This window comes from Aquarana catesbeiana, linkage group LG02, assembly GCF_042186555.1.
Source record: "Aquarana catesbeiana isolate 2022-GZ linkage group LG02, ASM4218655v1, whole genome shotgun sequence".
NCBI classification, from domain to species: Eukaryota; Metazoa; Chordata; class Amphibia; order Anura; family Ranidae; genus Aquarana; species Aquarana catesbeiana.
In genome coordinates, this window is record NC_133325.1 from 178785833 (window position 1) to 178801664 (window position 15832).

Here is a 15832-nt window from a genome sequence, read left to right on the forward strand (position 1 = left end):
GTGACAATGTAAATTAAACAGCGTGTGTTTAGCATCACTTTAAGCTTTCCTGTGAGTAACACTAAGACTGTTATTGCGGGCTTTTCATTCTGAAAATGCTAGATTCCTGGGTATCATGCAGACTCTTTTGCTTCAATACTTGAGTCTGATATGGACTTCTGACTTCACTCCAGTTCTCCCAATTTTTCATACTTGCTCTGCGACAGTGGATCACAATAATATCCAGGCAGCAGATATTTCTGGAGGACATTACCAAATATTACTAAATTACTAAATTAAAAATGTTCCATATAGTGCATTGTAATTTAGTATTATTTGGTATATATCATTTTTGGTTGATGGTTTAACCGCTATGATTAAGGACAACATTTTATGCAAACACATTAGGTGTTACGCACAGCAGCTGATATTTTTGGTCACTGAGCGTAGGTGTTTATTAGGTATTCGTTAATTGAAGCAAATTTTGTTTTTTCTCAGGAAAGGTATACATAAACTATTGAGATATTGGCCACAAAGAGACTGCATTATTTTCAGTGCATTTTGAGAATCTGTAAAGCACAGCCATTGTATAGCACTGCTAATCCAGAAATTTAGCTTTCTTTTTCATACAGTGCAGGACACAGGCAGATTCAGAGGCGACTGATTTATAGGTAGGTTCCTTTAGGGGATTGGACACTAGCCACAAAAACTGTGAAGACCCCCCCACTCCCAGCAATCCTCAGTTCCTTGCTAGTTGTTTTTCATCTCACTCGGGACATTGTGCTCCCATCCTTTTGCCCTGCTGTGAAACACTCTCAGTAGGTGGCACTCTTTTCGCTGCGGATGTAGTTCGAGTTTTTATTGTCTACCTCACTGCCATGGCTTTGATGAGACCATGGAATCCCTCTTTGTGCCCCAGATGGATTTCGCAGGGGCTCCCTATGTCTCATTTCACCATTGCTAGGTGGATCTGTCAGGCTGTGGTCCAGACTTGCTCAACAAAGAAATGGGTTTCTTCCTTTCTAGTGAAGGCTCATTCTACTATAACCGTTAGTGCTTCCTGGACTTTTCAACTTCAGGCTTCTACATTGCAAATCTGTAAGACTGCTGCCACCTGGTCTTCAGGCAGCTTTTTGAATTGAGTCTAGCTCTCTTGTTTTTTTGTTTATTCTAAGGGGTATGTTGGTTGTTTTTACCTTATCCTCATTGGTATTGCTTGAGGACGTCCCAGTCACCTCTGAATCTGCCTGTACTGCATGCACTGTATGAGCAAAAAAAATGGAACTATTAACTTTTTACAGGTCACAGGCCACTGATTGCTTGCCACAGAACTAAGGAGCTGGGTGCGGGAGGGGTTACATGGGGGTCCTCACAGCTTTTTTTGCCAGTGTCCACCTACCTACACATACAAAGGTATAGTGTGTTTGTATATGTATGCATGTGTGAGATGGATAGACAGACAGACACAGGACTTGCCACAGAAACCGTATATTAAACTGTGTCAGATTTTTAGGTAGCCAACGATGATCGTGAATGAACCCTTAAAGTGGTTGTAAAGGCTAAAGGGTTTTTTTTACCTTAATGCATTCTCTGCATTAAAGTAAAAAAAGATTCATTTTCAGGCTCCTTCAAATACTTTCCTGAGAGATCGAGAGCTGTGCAGCACTGCTCTCTCTTCTCACAGGGACTGAGGCAGCAGCAGGAGCCATTGGCTTCTGCTGCTGTCAATCAAATCCTGTGAGGAGAGAAAGTGGAGGGGGGGGGCAAACCACACTGTGTATGCCAATAGACTCACATAGCCCTGCTCAGGACCAAGCCCACAAATGTGCACCATAGAAAGCAGATTCCTAGGGTGGCACACAGAGAAGAGGAAGAGCTGGCAGCACCAGTGGGAAACCACAGAAAAGAAGGATCAGGGCAGCTCTGCAAAACCATTGCACAGAGCAGGTATATATAACATGTTTGTTATTTAAAAATAAAAAAACCTTTACACAATCCCTTTAAATACTGAATAACCACACCCTAAGGCCTCATTCACACTGGTAATGACATTCATGCATTAATATTCATTTATAGGACATTTCTAAATTTATGTAATGATTTTAAATGGTGTAATTTACATTGTGGGTGAATGGACTACTGCGCATATGTGGGAGATATGTCATTCGGCACTGGTCAATCAAGGTGGCCGAACACTGCATCTGGCAGAGGCCAGGAGAGGATGCTGGCATTGGCCAGTGGGTGTCAGACTGTTGGAGCAGAGGAAACGTCTTTAGTTTCAGTTTAAGAAAATAGGCTAATGGGGAGTATTAAAAAACCTCAACATACTACAAACTTAGTGTCTCGCCAAGATGTTCTAAACAAAAGAAGGCATGGGCAACAATTAATTACAGCAAGCCTGGCTCTGTGTCTCCCATATGCCAGAGGAACGTGTGGCCATTAAAGTATATGTAAACCCTCACCTTGTAACACAACCCATTCAGTTCAAAATAGAAATTAATGGCAATTCATTTGTGTATAGATATAAAAAACATTATTAATATCTTCTTTCCCCCTTATTATATGTGATCACATAATCTTTGTTCTCAGCTGCATAAGGAGCTCAAGTAGGAGAAACAGCAGCATGCTGCTCTTCCCAGTGAATGGCTGTGCAGAGAAGGCATGTCAGGACAAGGCTGATCATTGGAGGAAAGCTGGTTGAATGTCAACATAGCTAGAGAACTGACCCCGCTGTGGTCTCATGCCTTGTGTAGTCAGTTTTTGATAGAAAAGCAGAGGGACAGGCACAAACACCAAGAATTTCACACAAAGGAAGCAATACGAACAGGACAGCATACTTTTTCATATGAGTACATGGTGCAGCAGGCACATATCAGGAATATGAAATGTTGGGTTTACATATTCTTTAACTTAATGGGGGAATTAACAAGGAGCCTAATTAATATAAGGTACCCAAGCCCCTTTGTTAATTAGGAGTGACCTGCAGCATGTCCTAAAATGTGTCTGTGACAGAAACGGCACATAAGCAGTTCAGCTGGAGTTGTATGCTTCTGAGTGGACCAGTCTTGGACATATTCAGAGTTTGTTTGAAATCTATGCCACTTGCCGATTATCTGACTGATTTCAAATAATTTGGCAATCTTTTAAATTCTTCTTCAGATTCATAGGCATCTACCACCTTCTTTCTGGGGGCCTTAGAGATCTCTTTCGATTGTGACATCACACATAATTATGATGATGATGCAAATTGTGCATACCAAAAGCTGTATCTGAAGAGACAAGGTAGCCATATTCAGAATTCATTGTTAGCCATAACAATTTTTAGAATAGGAGACAGAGCTGCTATAACCCCCCCACCCTTTCACAAAATGGCTATAATCCCAGGAAATCATCTCCATAGCCTTTTAACATGAGTGAACATTTCCACAAGGATCCGTTTTCTTCAAAAGAACTGCTACCTCAACTCAGGAATGGGTATACCATTAATTAGAAAATAACTAATAAACAGGGATTTGCTAAAGCTGTAAGTGGCTAATTGAATGCTTTAGCAGGGCATCTAAAGCAGAACACTGCAATATGTCAGGAGTTATCTTAATGGCGTTTAGCAGTAAACATCCAGAAAGGTTATCAGCATTTTCCATTGAGTGCTTTGGGATCAAGCATTGTAAAATTGTGAAAGCATTCGTTTTCCCACACTGGGATCTCCGGGTAATTAAACCCACTAGGAATACATGGTGTGCATAAAATGCCTTACACAGGGCTAATTGATATTGTGAAGCCATTAAGGCTTGGTCTTTAATAATAACTTTCCTTCTTGACCTGCAAAAGATCTTTTCTCCAATTCACAATCTCTAAAATTTACATATAATTCTTAAAATTACATAGGATAAAGCTACATTGGTACTGGGTATATTTTTGAATGTGGAAGAAAAAACTGAATGGATAAAGATCACACATGACTAGGCTATCATATACAGGAGACGGATTAGATGTCTTTCACCTCCTGGGTGGACTGCCTATCTGGCGGATGTCATGTTTAGTATCTCTGGAATGAAAATTGCATACTGTACAATCATTTGTGGGTTACCAGATCATGACATGGGGTACATGCAAAATATGAATACATTTATAAAAATGTATCTAAGGGAGAAACAACTAAACGATCATAAAGACTGGGACATCCCATCGGCCACTCCTCAGGCCTTCTCATTGGTCAGATCATTTCGGTCAACACCCTCCTCAGGGACCAGAAAAGAGACTGCATTACTAGTCTGAAGCTCTCTTTTATACCATTAAGCAAGGAACATCAGCCAAGATTTATAAAAACCACTGATCCATCTTACTCATTTACTGGACTTTGCTAAACTCGGAACCAGGACTTTAGGTATTTTCATTGTTAAAACCTTTTTGTTTTTCTGTTGCATTGCTATATCTTTTTCTTTTTAATACCATTTTTTTATGTAGATCTTTTATTTGCACTGTTTTATCTTTTTCTGTTATTAAACAATATTTTGAAAAGTGTTAATCTTGTTTCAGATGCACTAACACAGAACTTTAAGAATCCCTGTCTCTTTGAAGAGCGCTACTGTACTGTAAATCTCTGGAATATTCCTGTCTGTGATGGCAGAGTGTATTAGATATTTATTAATAGGCATAATTGTTTTTGTGAACGCTGATATTTACGATAAATATCTGGTGGCAGAGTGAGTTAAATGCTTAGTTAATGAAACCCAGTGGCAACGAGGTGTGAGTATGACCAGTCATTTGTCACAAGTTGGAGAAGGTGGCTTGGATCTGACGCCACATCCATCACACATGTCATTAGCAAAGAGATCACCATATCTTAGATATCCAAGGTTTAAATAAGACCTCTATATGCTCACGAGGGAGGTTCTAATCATTGGCACCTAGATTGGAACATCTAATTCTAATCGCATTGATTTGAAGTGGCTTTAAATGTATTTTGTAATTGTAAATTTTAATTAGGTAAATTGTTTAAATTCAGAATCATCGCAGGTTGAAGATAATGAGGAGCAAGAAGAAGAGGTGGATGAGGAGGAAATAGAGGAGGAGCTTACCTCAGTTCAAGTGTCTGAGAAAGAGTTTAACTTTTTGGACTATATGAAAAGGTTAGTTGTTTTTAAATATATGTTTATTAACCACTTGCCAACCTGCACACGCAGATATACTGTGGAAGGTTGACTCTCCTGCGCAAATCGACGTACCTGTACGTCAGTCCGCAGAAGCATGATAGCGGGCAGGAGCGGCAGAGCGGGGAACTGTCTATGTAAACAAGGCATTTCCCTATTCTGCCTAGTGACATGACAAAGATGTTCTGTTCCCTGTCATCAGGAACAGTGATCTCTGTCATGTTTCAGTAAGCCGATCCCCCCTACTGTTAGAACACGCTGAGGGAACACACTTAACCCCTTGATCGCCCCCTAGTGTTAACTTCTTCCCTGCCAGTGTCATTTTTACATTGAGCACTGCATTTTTTTAACCACGTCCCGCTTGCCCTATAGCGGATTGACGTCCGGGAAGTGGTTCTGTTATCCTGACTGGGCGTCATATGACGTCCAGCAGGATAACATTCCGCCGCGCGCCCCCGGGGCGCGCATCGCGACGATCGGTGGAGCGGTGTGTCAGCCTGACACACCGATCTCGGTAAAGAGCCTCCAGCGGAGGCTCTTTACCACGTGATCAGCCGTGTCCAATCACGGCTGATCACGCTGTCAATGGGAAGAGCCATTGATCGGCTCTTCCTCACTCGCGTCTGACAGACGCAAGTAGAGGAGAGACGATCGGCGGCTCTCCTGGCAGGTAGGGTCTGCGCTGATTGTTTATCAGCGCAGCCCCCCCTCAGATCACCACCCTGGACCACCGGGGATCGCCACTAGGACCACCAGGGAAGGGGCAACATGTGGAGGGCCAGGTATGTACCCCATGGCCATCCACATGTGCCCAATCTGTGCCAATCAGTGCCGACAAATGGGCACTGATTGGCACCATTATGCCCAAGATCTGCCCAGCAATGCCCCCAATGTTTTATCAGTGCCACCTGTCATTGCCCATTGATGCCACCTGTCAGTGCCCATCAGTGCCCACCTATCAGTGCCCATCAGTGCCACCCATATGTACCAATCAATGCCACCTATGAGTGCCCATCGGTGCCACCTATGAGTGCCCATCATCAGTGCCACCTCATTGGTGCCACCTCATCGGTGCCCCTCAGTGCCGCCGTATCAGTGCCCGTCAGTGCAGCCATATCAGTGCCCGTCATTGAAGGAGAAAACTTACTTATTTACAAAAAATGTTGACAGAAACAAAGAAAAACTTGTTTTTTTTCGAAAATTTTCGGTCTTTTTTTTATTTGTTGCGCAAAAAATAAAAACCGCAGAGGTGATCAAATACCACCAAAAGAAAGCTCTATTTGTGGGAACAAAATGATAAAAAATTTGTTTGGGTACAGTGATGGATGACCGCGCAATTGTCATTCAAATTGCGACAGCGCTGAAAGCTGAAAATTGGCCTGGGCAGGAAGGTGTCTAAGTGCCTGGTATTGAAGTGGTTAAGCACTGATCGATGTGATAATTTCACTGGTCCCCAAAAAGTGTAATTTGGGGTCAGATTTGTCTGCCGAAATGTCGCAGTCCTGCTAAAAATTGCAGATCGCCGCCATTACCAGTAAAAATAAAAGTTCCTAAATCTAGTTTGTAGACACGATAACTTTTGTGCAAACCAATCAATATACGCCTATTACGATTTTTTTGTTTTTTACCAAAAAATATGTAGAAGAAAAATATATCAGCCTAAACTGATCAATACATTTAGTTTTTTATATATATATATATATATATATATATATATATATATATATATATATTTATATATATATATATATATATATATATATATTTATATTTATATATATTTATATTTTTTTTTTTTTTTTTTTTTTTTTAGATATGTATTATAGCAAAAAGTAAAAAATTTTCTTTCTCGAACATCACGGGACACAGAGCCACAGTAATTACTGATGGGTTATATAGGGTATCACTGGTGATTGGACACTGGCACACCCTATCAGAAAGTTCAACCCCCTATATAATCCCTCCCCTTGCAGGGATACCTCCGTTTTTACGCCAGTGTCTTAGGTGATGAACATGTAAAGATGTCCTGTGCTGAGCTCCAAGGGGAATAACCCATATCCTATACTGGGGCAAGCCAGGCGAAGAGGATCCATTCCAAAGTGTCCTTTCGTGGCCGAATTGGATGGTACTCGGGCCTCGTGTCCGAAGAAACAAGGTTTTACCTGTAACGCTTCTCTTTTTAGAGAGCTGGACCCCGCATATTAGAAAATGGTTTTTCTAGCCTAATTTCTAGCCTGGTGCTTTACAGGTCCAGAACTGCAGGATCCCCCTATTCGTAGGGGGCCCCAGTCTCTGACGGTTTTCCAAATGGAGCCCACTGTGAGAGGTGAAGATTGGGTCTGTATAACAGAACCCTGCGGCTGGATAAGGTAAGAGGAGATTCCACAGAATATTTTAATTCTAGTAGGTTTTCTCCTGTAAGGTAAATGCATGCTATGCCTATTGTGACCACCGGGGGCTGCCAAGAGCACATACCTTCACATGCTGGATTGTCTGTCTCAGTGTTCATGCTGCACGTCGTCTCTGGCCGGCTCCAGGTAGGATGGGATGGGGGGATTGCTCATGCATGAATGTTCCCCCCCAGGCTAGGGGGAGGCCACAGGGGTCTGAAGAGCGGTTATACACCACTCGAGCACCGCCGCCGCCATTACACAGGCCCCATCACTACCGGCCTCTCTCCTGCCTCCCACTCCCCCAGCCTTCCTCCATATTATTTCCGGCGGGTCGGCCAGTGCGGGAAGCGCTTGTTTTTTTTAAATTCGAGGGGGGGGCGGTAGAGGGTGGGGGGCGGGGCGTCAGCCCAGGTGCTTAGACACCCACTCAGGCCAGCTGCAGGCTATTTAAAAGCACTCTGTACAGGTGCACACAGCCTTTGGAGGGACACAGAGCTGACGGTTGCATGTAAGGTGGGACACAGGCATTCTCCTAGGCAGCATTTACTAAGGTAACACCAGACTGGGCATTTGGTAGCAGGGCTTTTAGCCGGACTACATTGCTCAGCAGTCAGTGTTCATTTTGTGATACTTCCACCTTGTTGCTTTGCACTATGGGTAGAAGAGGTTCAAACACCCCAAGAACCAGAGACTCTAGGGGATCTCGGTCGGGTTCTGAGGACCCCCTTTCTGCAGCATCCTCCCCCCCTGAGGGGCCAGGGACGGCTAGCCAGGGGGAGCCATTGGGATCAGGGGCTATACCTGCCTCCGGCACTTCAGCTCCTGTATACATTACACAGGAGGTTTTTTCCTCAACCATTAGTGGTTTAGAGGAGAGATTAATGGCCGTGATTACATCTTCACTCAGTGGAAGAAAAAGCACTAGGCCTTCCTCTGTTTCCCAAGACCCTCAGGAAGAAGAGCCCTGGGATAAGGGAGACGAATCTCTTTCAGAGGATCGGGATGGGACAAATAATTCCTCTTCAGAGGAATCAGGTGGAGAGGGACCTCTCAGGAGGAGAAAGTCTTAGTGCAGATCCTTACTGGATTGGTCCGCTCCACATTCAGGTTGCCCGTATCTGAATCAGTTAAAGAACCCTCTTCTTCTTTGGGGTCACTGAAGCCTCCTCAAACAGCACATGCTTTTCCTGTTCATAGTTTACGTGAAAAGCTCATTTATTCTTTTTTTAAATCAGATTCTTTTTATTGATTTTTAAAACATAAGAAGAGAAAAAACTCTTCCTTAAAACAAAAACAAAAACATACATCAAATTATGTTGCCAAGGACATATTATTATCCAAATATACAGTCAATCAGCTTATGTTTCCTGCAATTTTATGGTATATATAGGCTTACAATCAATCTATGAAAACAAATCTTTACATATCTATACCAATTTCAGCTTTACCTCGTATTTTCTATAATTAGTAAGTGTGTCCTTTTAGTACTTTGTACCCCTACTCCACTCCCGGTCCTTCAACGGACAATCGGTCGGTGTAGAGGTACCTCTCCCCCCTAAACAATGGGGGGGGGGGGGATAGTGTCTGCTTTCTTCTTTTAACCAATATATAATTAAAACCTTATAACTCGTCACCGCAGAGTAAGACAACTTCTCATCAAAATTATTGACAGTTTCATCTATATTCTGAGTCCCTATGACATCATAGCATCCTGTATCCATTCAATGTAGACAGCCTCCCTCCTCAAACAAGGGGGGTAGGCGTCTGCGTTCTGCCACCTAGTATTTTATTTTGGACCAATTGGAAGGGGGCTAAACCAGGTACCTCCAACCAAGGATCCCATATACGTTCAAATTTTGCTGGGCTACCCCTGTGTTGGTATGTCAGCTTTTCCCTCAATAGAGTTTCATTTATGGTATTCACCCATTCTGCGTGTGTCGGTGGTGTCACCGAAAGCCATTTCTTAGCTATAAGTTTTCTAGCAATAAACAACATTCTGGTGATTGCTATATACGTATGTGGTGTATATAGTTCTTCGTCCAACCATCCCAACAGACACAGCTTGGGGTCAACCACAAATGTAAGATTCCATATTTTATTTATAGAGCTGATTATTTCAGACCAGTATCTTTGTAATTTTGGGCACTTCCAGAGCATGTGTATAAGGGTGCCATTATCTATCTTACAACGGGGGCAAAATGGTTCATCTCTTCTGTTCCATTTATATAATTTATAGGGGGTACGGTAGGTTCGGTGTATAATGAATAGTTGCGTGAGTTTTTGGGAAGAGGAAAGAGACACTTTAGGCACAGTCTCCATTATAGCAGACCATTCCTCATCTGTAATGTGACCTATATCCTCCCCCCAACTTGTCCTGCATTTTAGTGACATAGTCTTGGATATCTGCATTATTAGTGATTCATATATAGATGATATCTGCCCTTTCCTAGACATTGAGTTTACCAGCTGTGTAAGCACCGTTGGTCTAGTTAATTCCCACTTAGAAAGTGTAGTTTGTGCTGAGATGGCGTGCCTAAGTTGTAAATATTGAAAGAACACAACATTTGGTATGCCATATTCTTCTCTTAGGGATTGAAAGTCCCGAAAAAGTCCTCCTTGATATAACTACTTAATATACACCACCCCACTCCTAGACCATACAGAGAAGCCCTTTAATTTACACAGTTCGGGAAAATTGCTATTGTTCCATATACGAGACCATTCAGAGTACCCTTCATAATGAAAATGTTGCTTGGCCTTGTTCCATATCTTATCTATAAGCACCAAAGTTTTGTATTCAGGTACCCTACGGAACTCTCCTGCTTCCAAGCACTCCACAAGGCCCCCATTCGAGAGTAATGTACATATAATATTGCTCGCAGGGTCAGATAACTCAGAGTCCTGCCAACCCGTCAGGTGTTGCAATTGGGCCGCTATAAAATAATAATATGGGTTTGGGACTGCCAGCCCGCCCGAGTCCTTTGCCTCCTGTAGTGTTTCCAATTTAATACGCGGCACCTGTTTCCTCCAGATCAAAGAGCGAAATATGGTGTTACATTTTTTGAAAATGTGTATAGGGATCCATATAGGGGCGTTGTGGAGCGCATACAAAAGTTGTGGACCCCAGACCATTTTTATCAGGTTACATCGGCCAACTACCGAAAGGGACAGTTTTATCCAACTGGCTGTTTTTTCCTGGAATTTTTTTTATCAAGGGATTTATATTAAGTTTAACATATAGTTCTAAATTGGGGTGGATGACTATGCCTAAGTATCGGAAAGTATCTACTACCTTTATCTGGTCTGCTGCTGAGGGAAGTGGCGACACAAGGGGGTCCAATGGTAACAATGTGGATTTGTCCCAGTTTATCTTGAACCCTGAATAGGATCCAAATGTACTAATTAACTCCATGAGACTTGTTAAGGAGGCAGACGTGTCGCCCAAAAAGATGAGCGCATCGTCAGCATACAAGACTATTTTATCTTCCAAATTTCCCCTTTTAAAACCGCATATAGTCAGGTTCTCTCTGATAGCAGCAGCCAGAGGCTCTATGGCCAAAGCAAAGAGCAATGGGGATAATGGGCAGCCTTGTCTTGTTCCCCTGTGCAAATCAAAGAAGGAGGAGAGTGTGTTGTTAATTCTAATACATGCGTTTGGTTTTCTGTATAGTAGTTTGATCCAGGATATGAATGTCTCTCCCAAGTTGAACTTCTCTAGCACCCTCCAAAGATAATTCCATTCTACGCTATCGAATGCCTTAGCGGCGTCTAGGGACAGGATAGCTCTTTGACCTGTATTATCTGTTGGGATTTGCATGTTTAAATATAGTCTGCGAAGATTGTGTGCTGTGGATCTGTTCGGTATAGATCCCGAAGCACTATTTTTGTCACCACCTTAGACAACCGCATAGCGAGGACTTTAGTGAGCAATTTCAAATCATTATTCAAAAGTGATATGGGCCTGTAAGACTCAGGTTGGATCGGATCCTTCCCGGGTTTCAACAGGACCACTACCACTGCCTCGTACATGGAGTCTGGTAATGAATCATTGGTGTGTGCATCCTTAATTGTGTGTAGCAATTCCGGTAAGAGTATGCCACCAAATTTTTTATACATCTCTACCGGGAGACCATCATTCCCCGGGGCCTTAGAATTGGGGAATGTTGCTAATGCAAGTTGCAATTCTTCTAGAGATATAGGTGCATTTAGTAGTTTTTTGTCTTCCCCCTGTATTGTCGGAAGTGAGATTCCATCTAAAAACTCAGTTAAGTCTTCTTCAGGGTAACTCACCTTTGAGGAATACACATCCTGGAAAAAAGTACAGAATCCCTTCATAATTGAAGGGGTGTCCATAGCTACTTGTGTTGGTGATACCGCCAAGCGGTGAATAATTGGTGATGGCTGCTGTGATTTGGCTATTACCGCTAACATGTGTCCTGTTTTTTCTCCCTCTTCAAAGTATGTTTGTGCGGTAAAGAAACGTTTGTTTTCTGCTTGTTGGGTATGTATGGTGCGATACATTTTTTGTTGCTCTTTCCATTTTCTTTCACTATCAGGTGTGGGTGTCTGTAGGAATTCCTCCTCAGCTTTGTCTACCGCAATGCTGGCGTCAGCTGCCCATTGTCTGCTATTTGTTTTAATTGCGGCTATTTCCTTAATACACATTCCCCTGATAAAAGCCTTCAGAGTGTCCCAAACTATACCTGGTGGGGCAGAATGTTTATTGTCTAGTAAGAAGTGTTGAATTTGTATTTGCATTTGTTTAGTATCTCTAAACAGAGGAATCCAAAAAGGATTCATCTTCCAGTGTATTGGTAACTTTACAGTGGGGAAGCTTAAACTGAGTTGTACCGGGGAATGGTCGGATAGGCCTCTAGCAAGATAAATAACCTCTGGATCATAACAGTGCGTTAATGTATTACCCAAAACTAAATCAATGTGCGACAAAGTAGAGTGCGTTAGGGAATGACATGAAAATTGTGCCTTAAAAGGAAACTTACACCGCCATAAATCAAAAAGCCCAATCTCCGTCAAAAATTTTGCAAGAGCTGTATATGTCCTGGGGCCCTGAGGGCAGTACTTTCTGTGCACATCTAAAGACATGTCCAGAGTACTGTTAAAATCTCCCATGACATATACCGGTACCCGAGGATATTTTGCCAGAAATCTAGAAAGACATTGCATTATTGTTAAATTAAATGGTGGAGGTATATATACATTTATGATCACACAGGTGTGTGATTCCCAAGTTCCCATAAGAAAAATAAACCTGCCCTCTACATCAATTTGTGCATCAATTTTTGTGAATGAGGTAGTCCTGGAAAACAGTATACTCACACCCCTTGAATACCGGGTATGTGTGGAATGGTATTGAGTAGGATATTTCGATAAGTGTAACAGGTTGGTGGTGTCTCTAGTGAGATGTGTCTCTTGCAGACATATTACAGTGGGGTTCCGATGTGAGATAGAGGTGAAAATGGCAGTTCTCTTTTTAGGGTCATGTAAGCCTCTCACATTCCATGAGAGAATTGACTCAGTTCGCTTAGTCATTTGGTGCAGTTGCTAGTTGTGATCCAACCCCCGATATTGGAGGTCTGTGGCATATGAACTCAGATGATGCAGTATAAGTTCTGAAGTGTAGAACATGTATTGCGTGACTTGTACCATGTGTCTCACTCTGCATATTTGCAACCATCGACAAAGCAAACTTGCTTTGCGACCAAAATATATAGCGCCCATTCAACAAGGGCTTAAAAACGGAAAAAAGAAAAACAAACTGAAATAAAGTAACTTCCATTGGAAAGCCTTCCATTGGTGCCCATAAAGTCCTAAACGATAGGGGTCACTAAAATAATAAAAAAAAATAAACCAAAAAAAAAAAAGTCAGTTGTGACTCTCTGCGGGCTCCATTTTATCTAAGGTGAGCATAAAGAATCAATGTACGGGGTTCATGTGTTGTCATCCTGGTTCATTTCCACGCACGGCTGCCTGCAAATGCCTCTCGTGTCTGTCCAGCCAATTGGTAGCCATCATAGGATTTTCAAAAAAGTGCACCGTGCCCTCAGCAACCACTCTCAACTTGGCAGGGTATAGCATAGAATATATCACCGAGAGAGCACGCAGTCTCTTTTTGACCTCAGTATATTTTGCTCTTTGTTTCTGCACAGCCGCTGAGAAATCTGGGTATATTGACACTCTGGCACCCTGAATTTCCATATTGGGTTTCTGTCTGGCCAAGCGAAGTATACTATCCCTGTCCTTGTAATGTAGTAATTTCAGCAAAAATGGTCTGTCGTTGCCCCCTGGTGGCGGTGGACGGAGTGGCACTCTATGGGCTCTTTCAACAGAAAAGAATGGTGTAAGGTTATTTCTCCCAAATGTGTCAGCTAGCCAGGTTTCAATAAAATCAGTGGGTTTTTTTCCTTCAGCTTTTTCAGGTATACCGACAATGCGAATATTTGACCTTCTCAATCTGTTCTCCATATCCTCCACTCTATTCACGGTTTCTGTGGCTTTAGCTGAAGTTATGTGAATCTCCTGAGCAAGAGGGGGTATATCATCCTCTAGTGTGCTCACTCTTCCCTCCAGAGCAGTGGCTCTCTCTCTTATTTTCTGCATATCTTGCCTTATGTGTAATATGCCTTCTTTCATGCTTTTGACTTCAATAGAGAGTTCAGTTAGTGAGGAGCCATAAGTGTGAACTGCAGTCAGTATATCATGCAGGGAAGGCTCAGAGTGCTCAGTGTCTGGAGCTTTGGCTGCTTCAGAGGAAGGAGGGGGGGATGGGGGATTCCTCACTGTGTGTTCTGCTGCTCCAGGGGCCATCTTCTCTATGCCATGCTGTGCTGTTTGCTGTGGGACACTCTTGGCTGCTGCCTTTGCATGTGAGGTATGTGGCTGTGTTGTTTTGTGAGTGCCAGTGTCGTGAGCATACCTCTCCAGGCGTGCAGCTGCTGATAGCTGTGATTCCTTCCCTGCACGCTGTGGGAGCGGGGATCCCCCATCTTGGCCATGCCGGCCGGCCGAACGGCTCTCCTCCATCCTCCCAGACACCCCCGTTTTGGATGTAAAGCGACCGGGTGTCGCTGTAGGTGTTACCCCACACCGGGAGCGAAGTGTCCGGTCTATGGTAGCGGTGGATCGGGCTCACTTCAGGATGTTTTCTGTTCAGGATGCTGGAGCCTCTGTGAGACACGTCCTCTCACATGGAAGTCCAAGCCACGCCCCCCCAAAAGCTCATTTATTCTGAGTGGGATCACCCAGACAAACGTTTTTTTCCGCCAAAAAAGTTTTCAACACTTTATCCGATGGAAGAAAAGTTTATTAAAATGTGGGGAATACCGGCTATTGATGCCGCCATATCTTCCGTAAATAATAGTCTGACTTGTCCTGTAGACAATGCTCAGATGCTCAGGGATCCTGTAGATAAAAAGATGGAATCCCTATTGAAGGATGTTTTCTCCTTGGCAGGTTCAGTGGCTCAACCTGCAGTTGCAGCGATTGGAGTCTGTCAATACTTAAGAGACCATGTTAAGCAGGTTATCAAAGTATTACCTGAACAGCAGGCCCAGGGGTTGGCTAACCTTCCTGCGGCCTTATGTTACATTGTTGACGCCATCAGAGATTCTATCGTGCAAACCTCTCGTCTTTCACTGGGGTTGGTGCATATACGTAGAATCCTATGGTTGAAAAATTGGTCAGCCGAAGCACCATGTAAGAAGCTGCTGGCTGGGTTTCCATTTTGTGGTGCAAGGTTGTTTGGAGAAGACTTGGATGACTATATCAAGAAAATCTCTGGTGGGAAAAGTATTCTCTTACCTGTCAAGAAGAAGAGTAAGCATCCCTCTTTCAAACTGAATCTTTCCCAAGCGCCAGGGGCTTCAGCCTCCAGGCAGTCTCGACGGCCTCCTCCGTCTGGGTTCAGGAACAAGAGTCAGCCCCAGGAACAAAAGAAGTCCTGGGGGAAGAAGCCTACTAGGCAAAACACTAAGACCTCTTCATGAAGGGGCGCCCCCGCTCGCTCGAGTGGGGGGAAGACTGCGACAGTTCTCAGAGCTCTGGCAGGAGGACTTCCAGGACAGATGGGTAATCTCCACAGTAACCTTAGGGTACAAGCTGGAGTTTCAGGAATTTCCCTCTCCTCGGTTCCTCAGATCAAGTGTTCCCAGAGACCCAGAGAAGAAGCAGTCGCTCCTTCTAGCGTTAGAGCGACTTTTCTTGCAGGAGGTCATTATGATGGTTCCCGCAAAGGACCAGGGATTGGGCTTCTATTCCAACCTTTTTACTTTCCAAAAACTAAATGGGGATGTC

At 43.2% G+C, this 15832-nt stretch overlaps 1 protein-coding gene across 4 annotated transcripts in view; it reads left to right on the top strand.

Annotated features, from left to right (window-relative positions):
• Nucleotides 1-15832, top strand: part of TIMELESS (timeless circadian regulator) — a 164248-nt gene that overhangs the window by 91340 nt on the left and 57076 nt on the right. For all 4 annotated transcript variants that reach the window (XM_073613929.1, XM_073613928.1, XM_073613930.1 and 1 more), the window contains exon 18: nt 4985-5108. In XM_073613929.1, coding sequence (XP_073470030.1) covers nt 4985-5108 — 124 coding nt within the window. The remainder of the gene's footprint in view (nt 1-4984; nt 5109-15832) is intronic.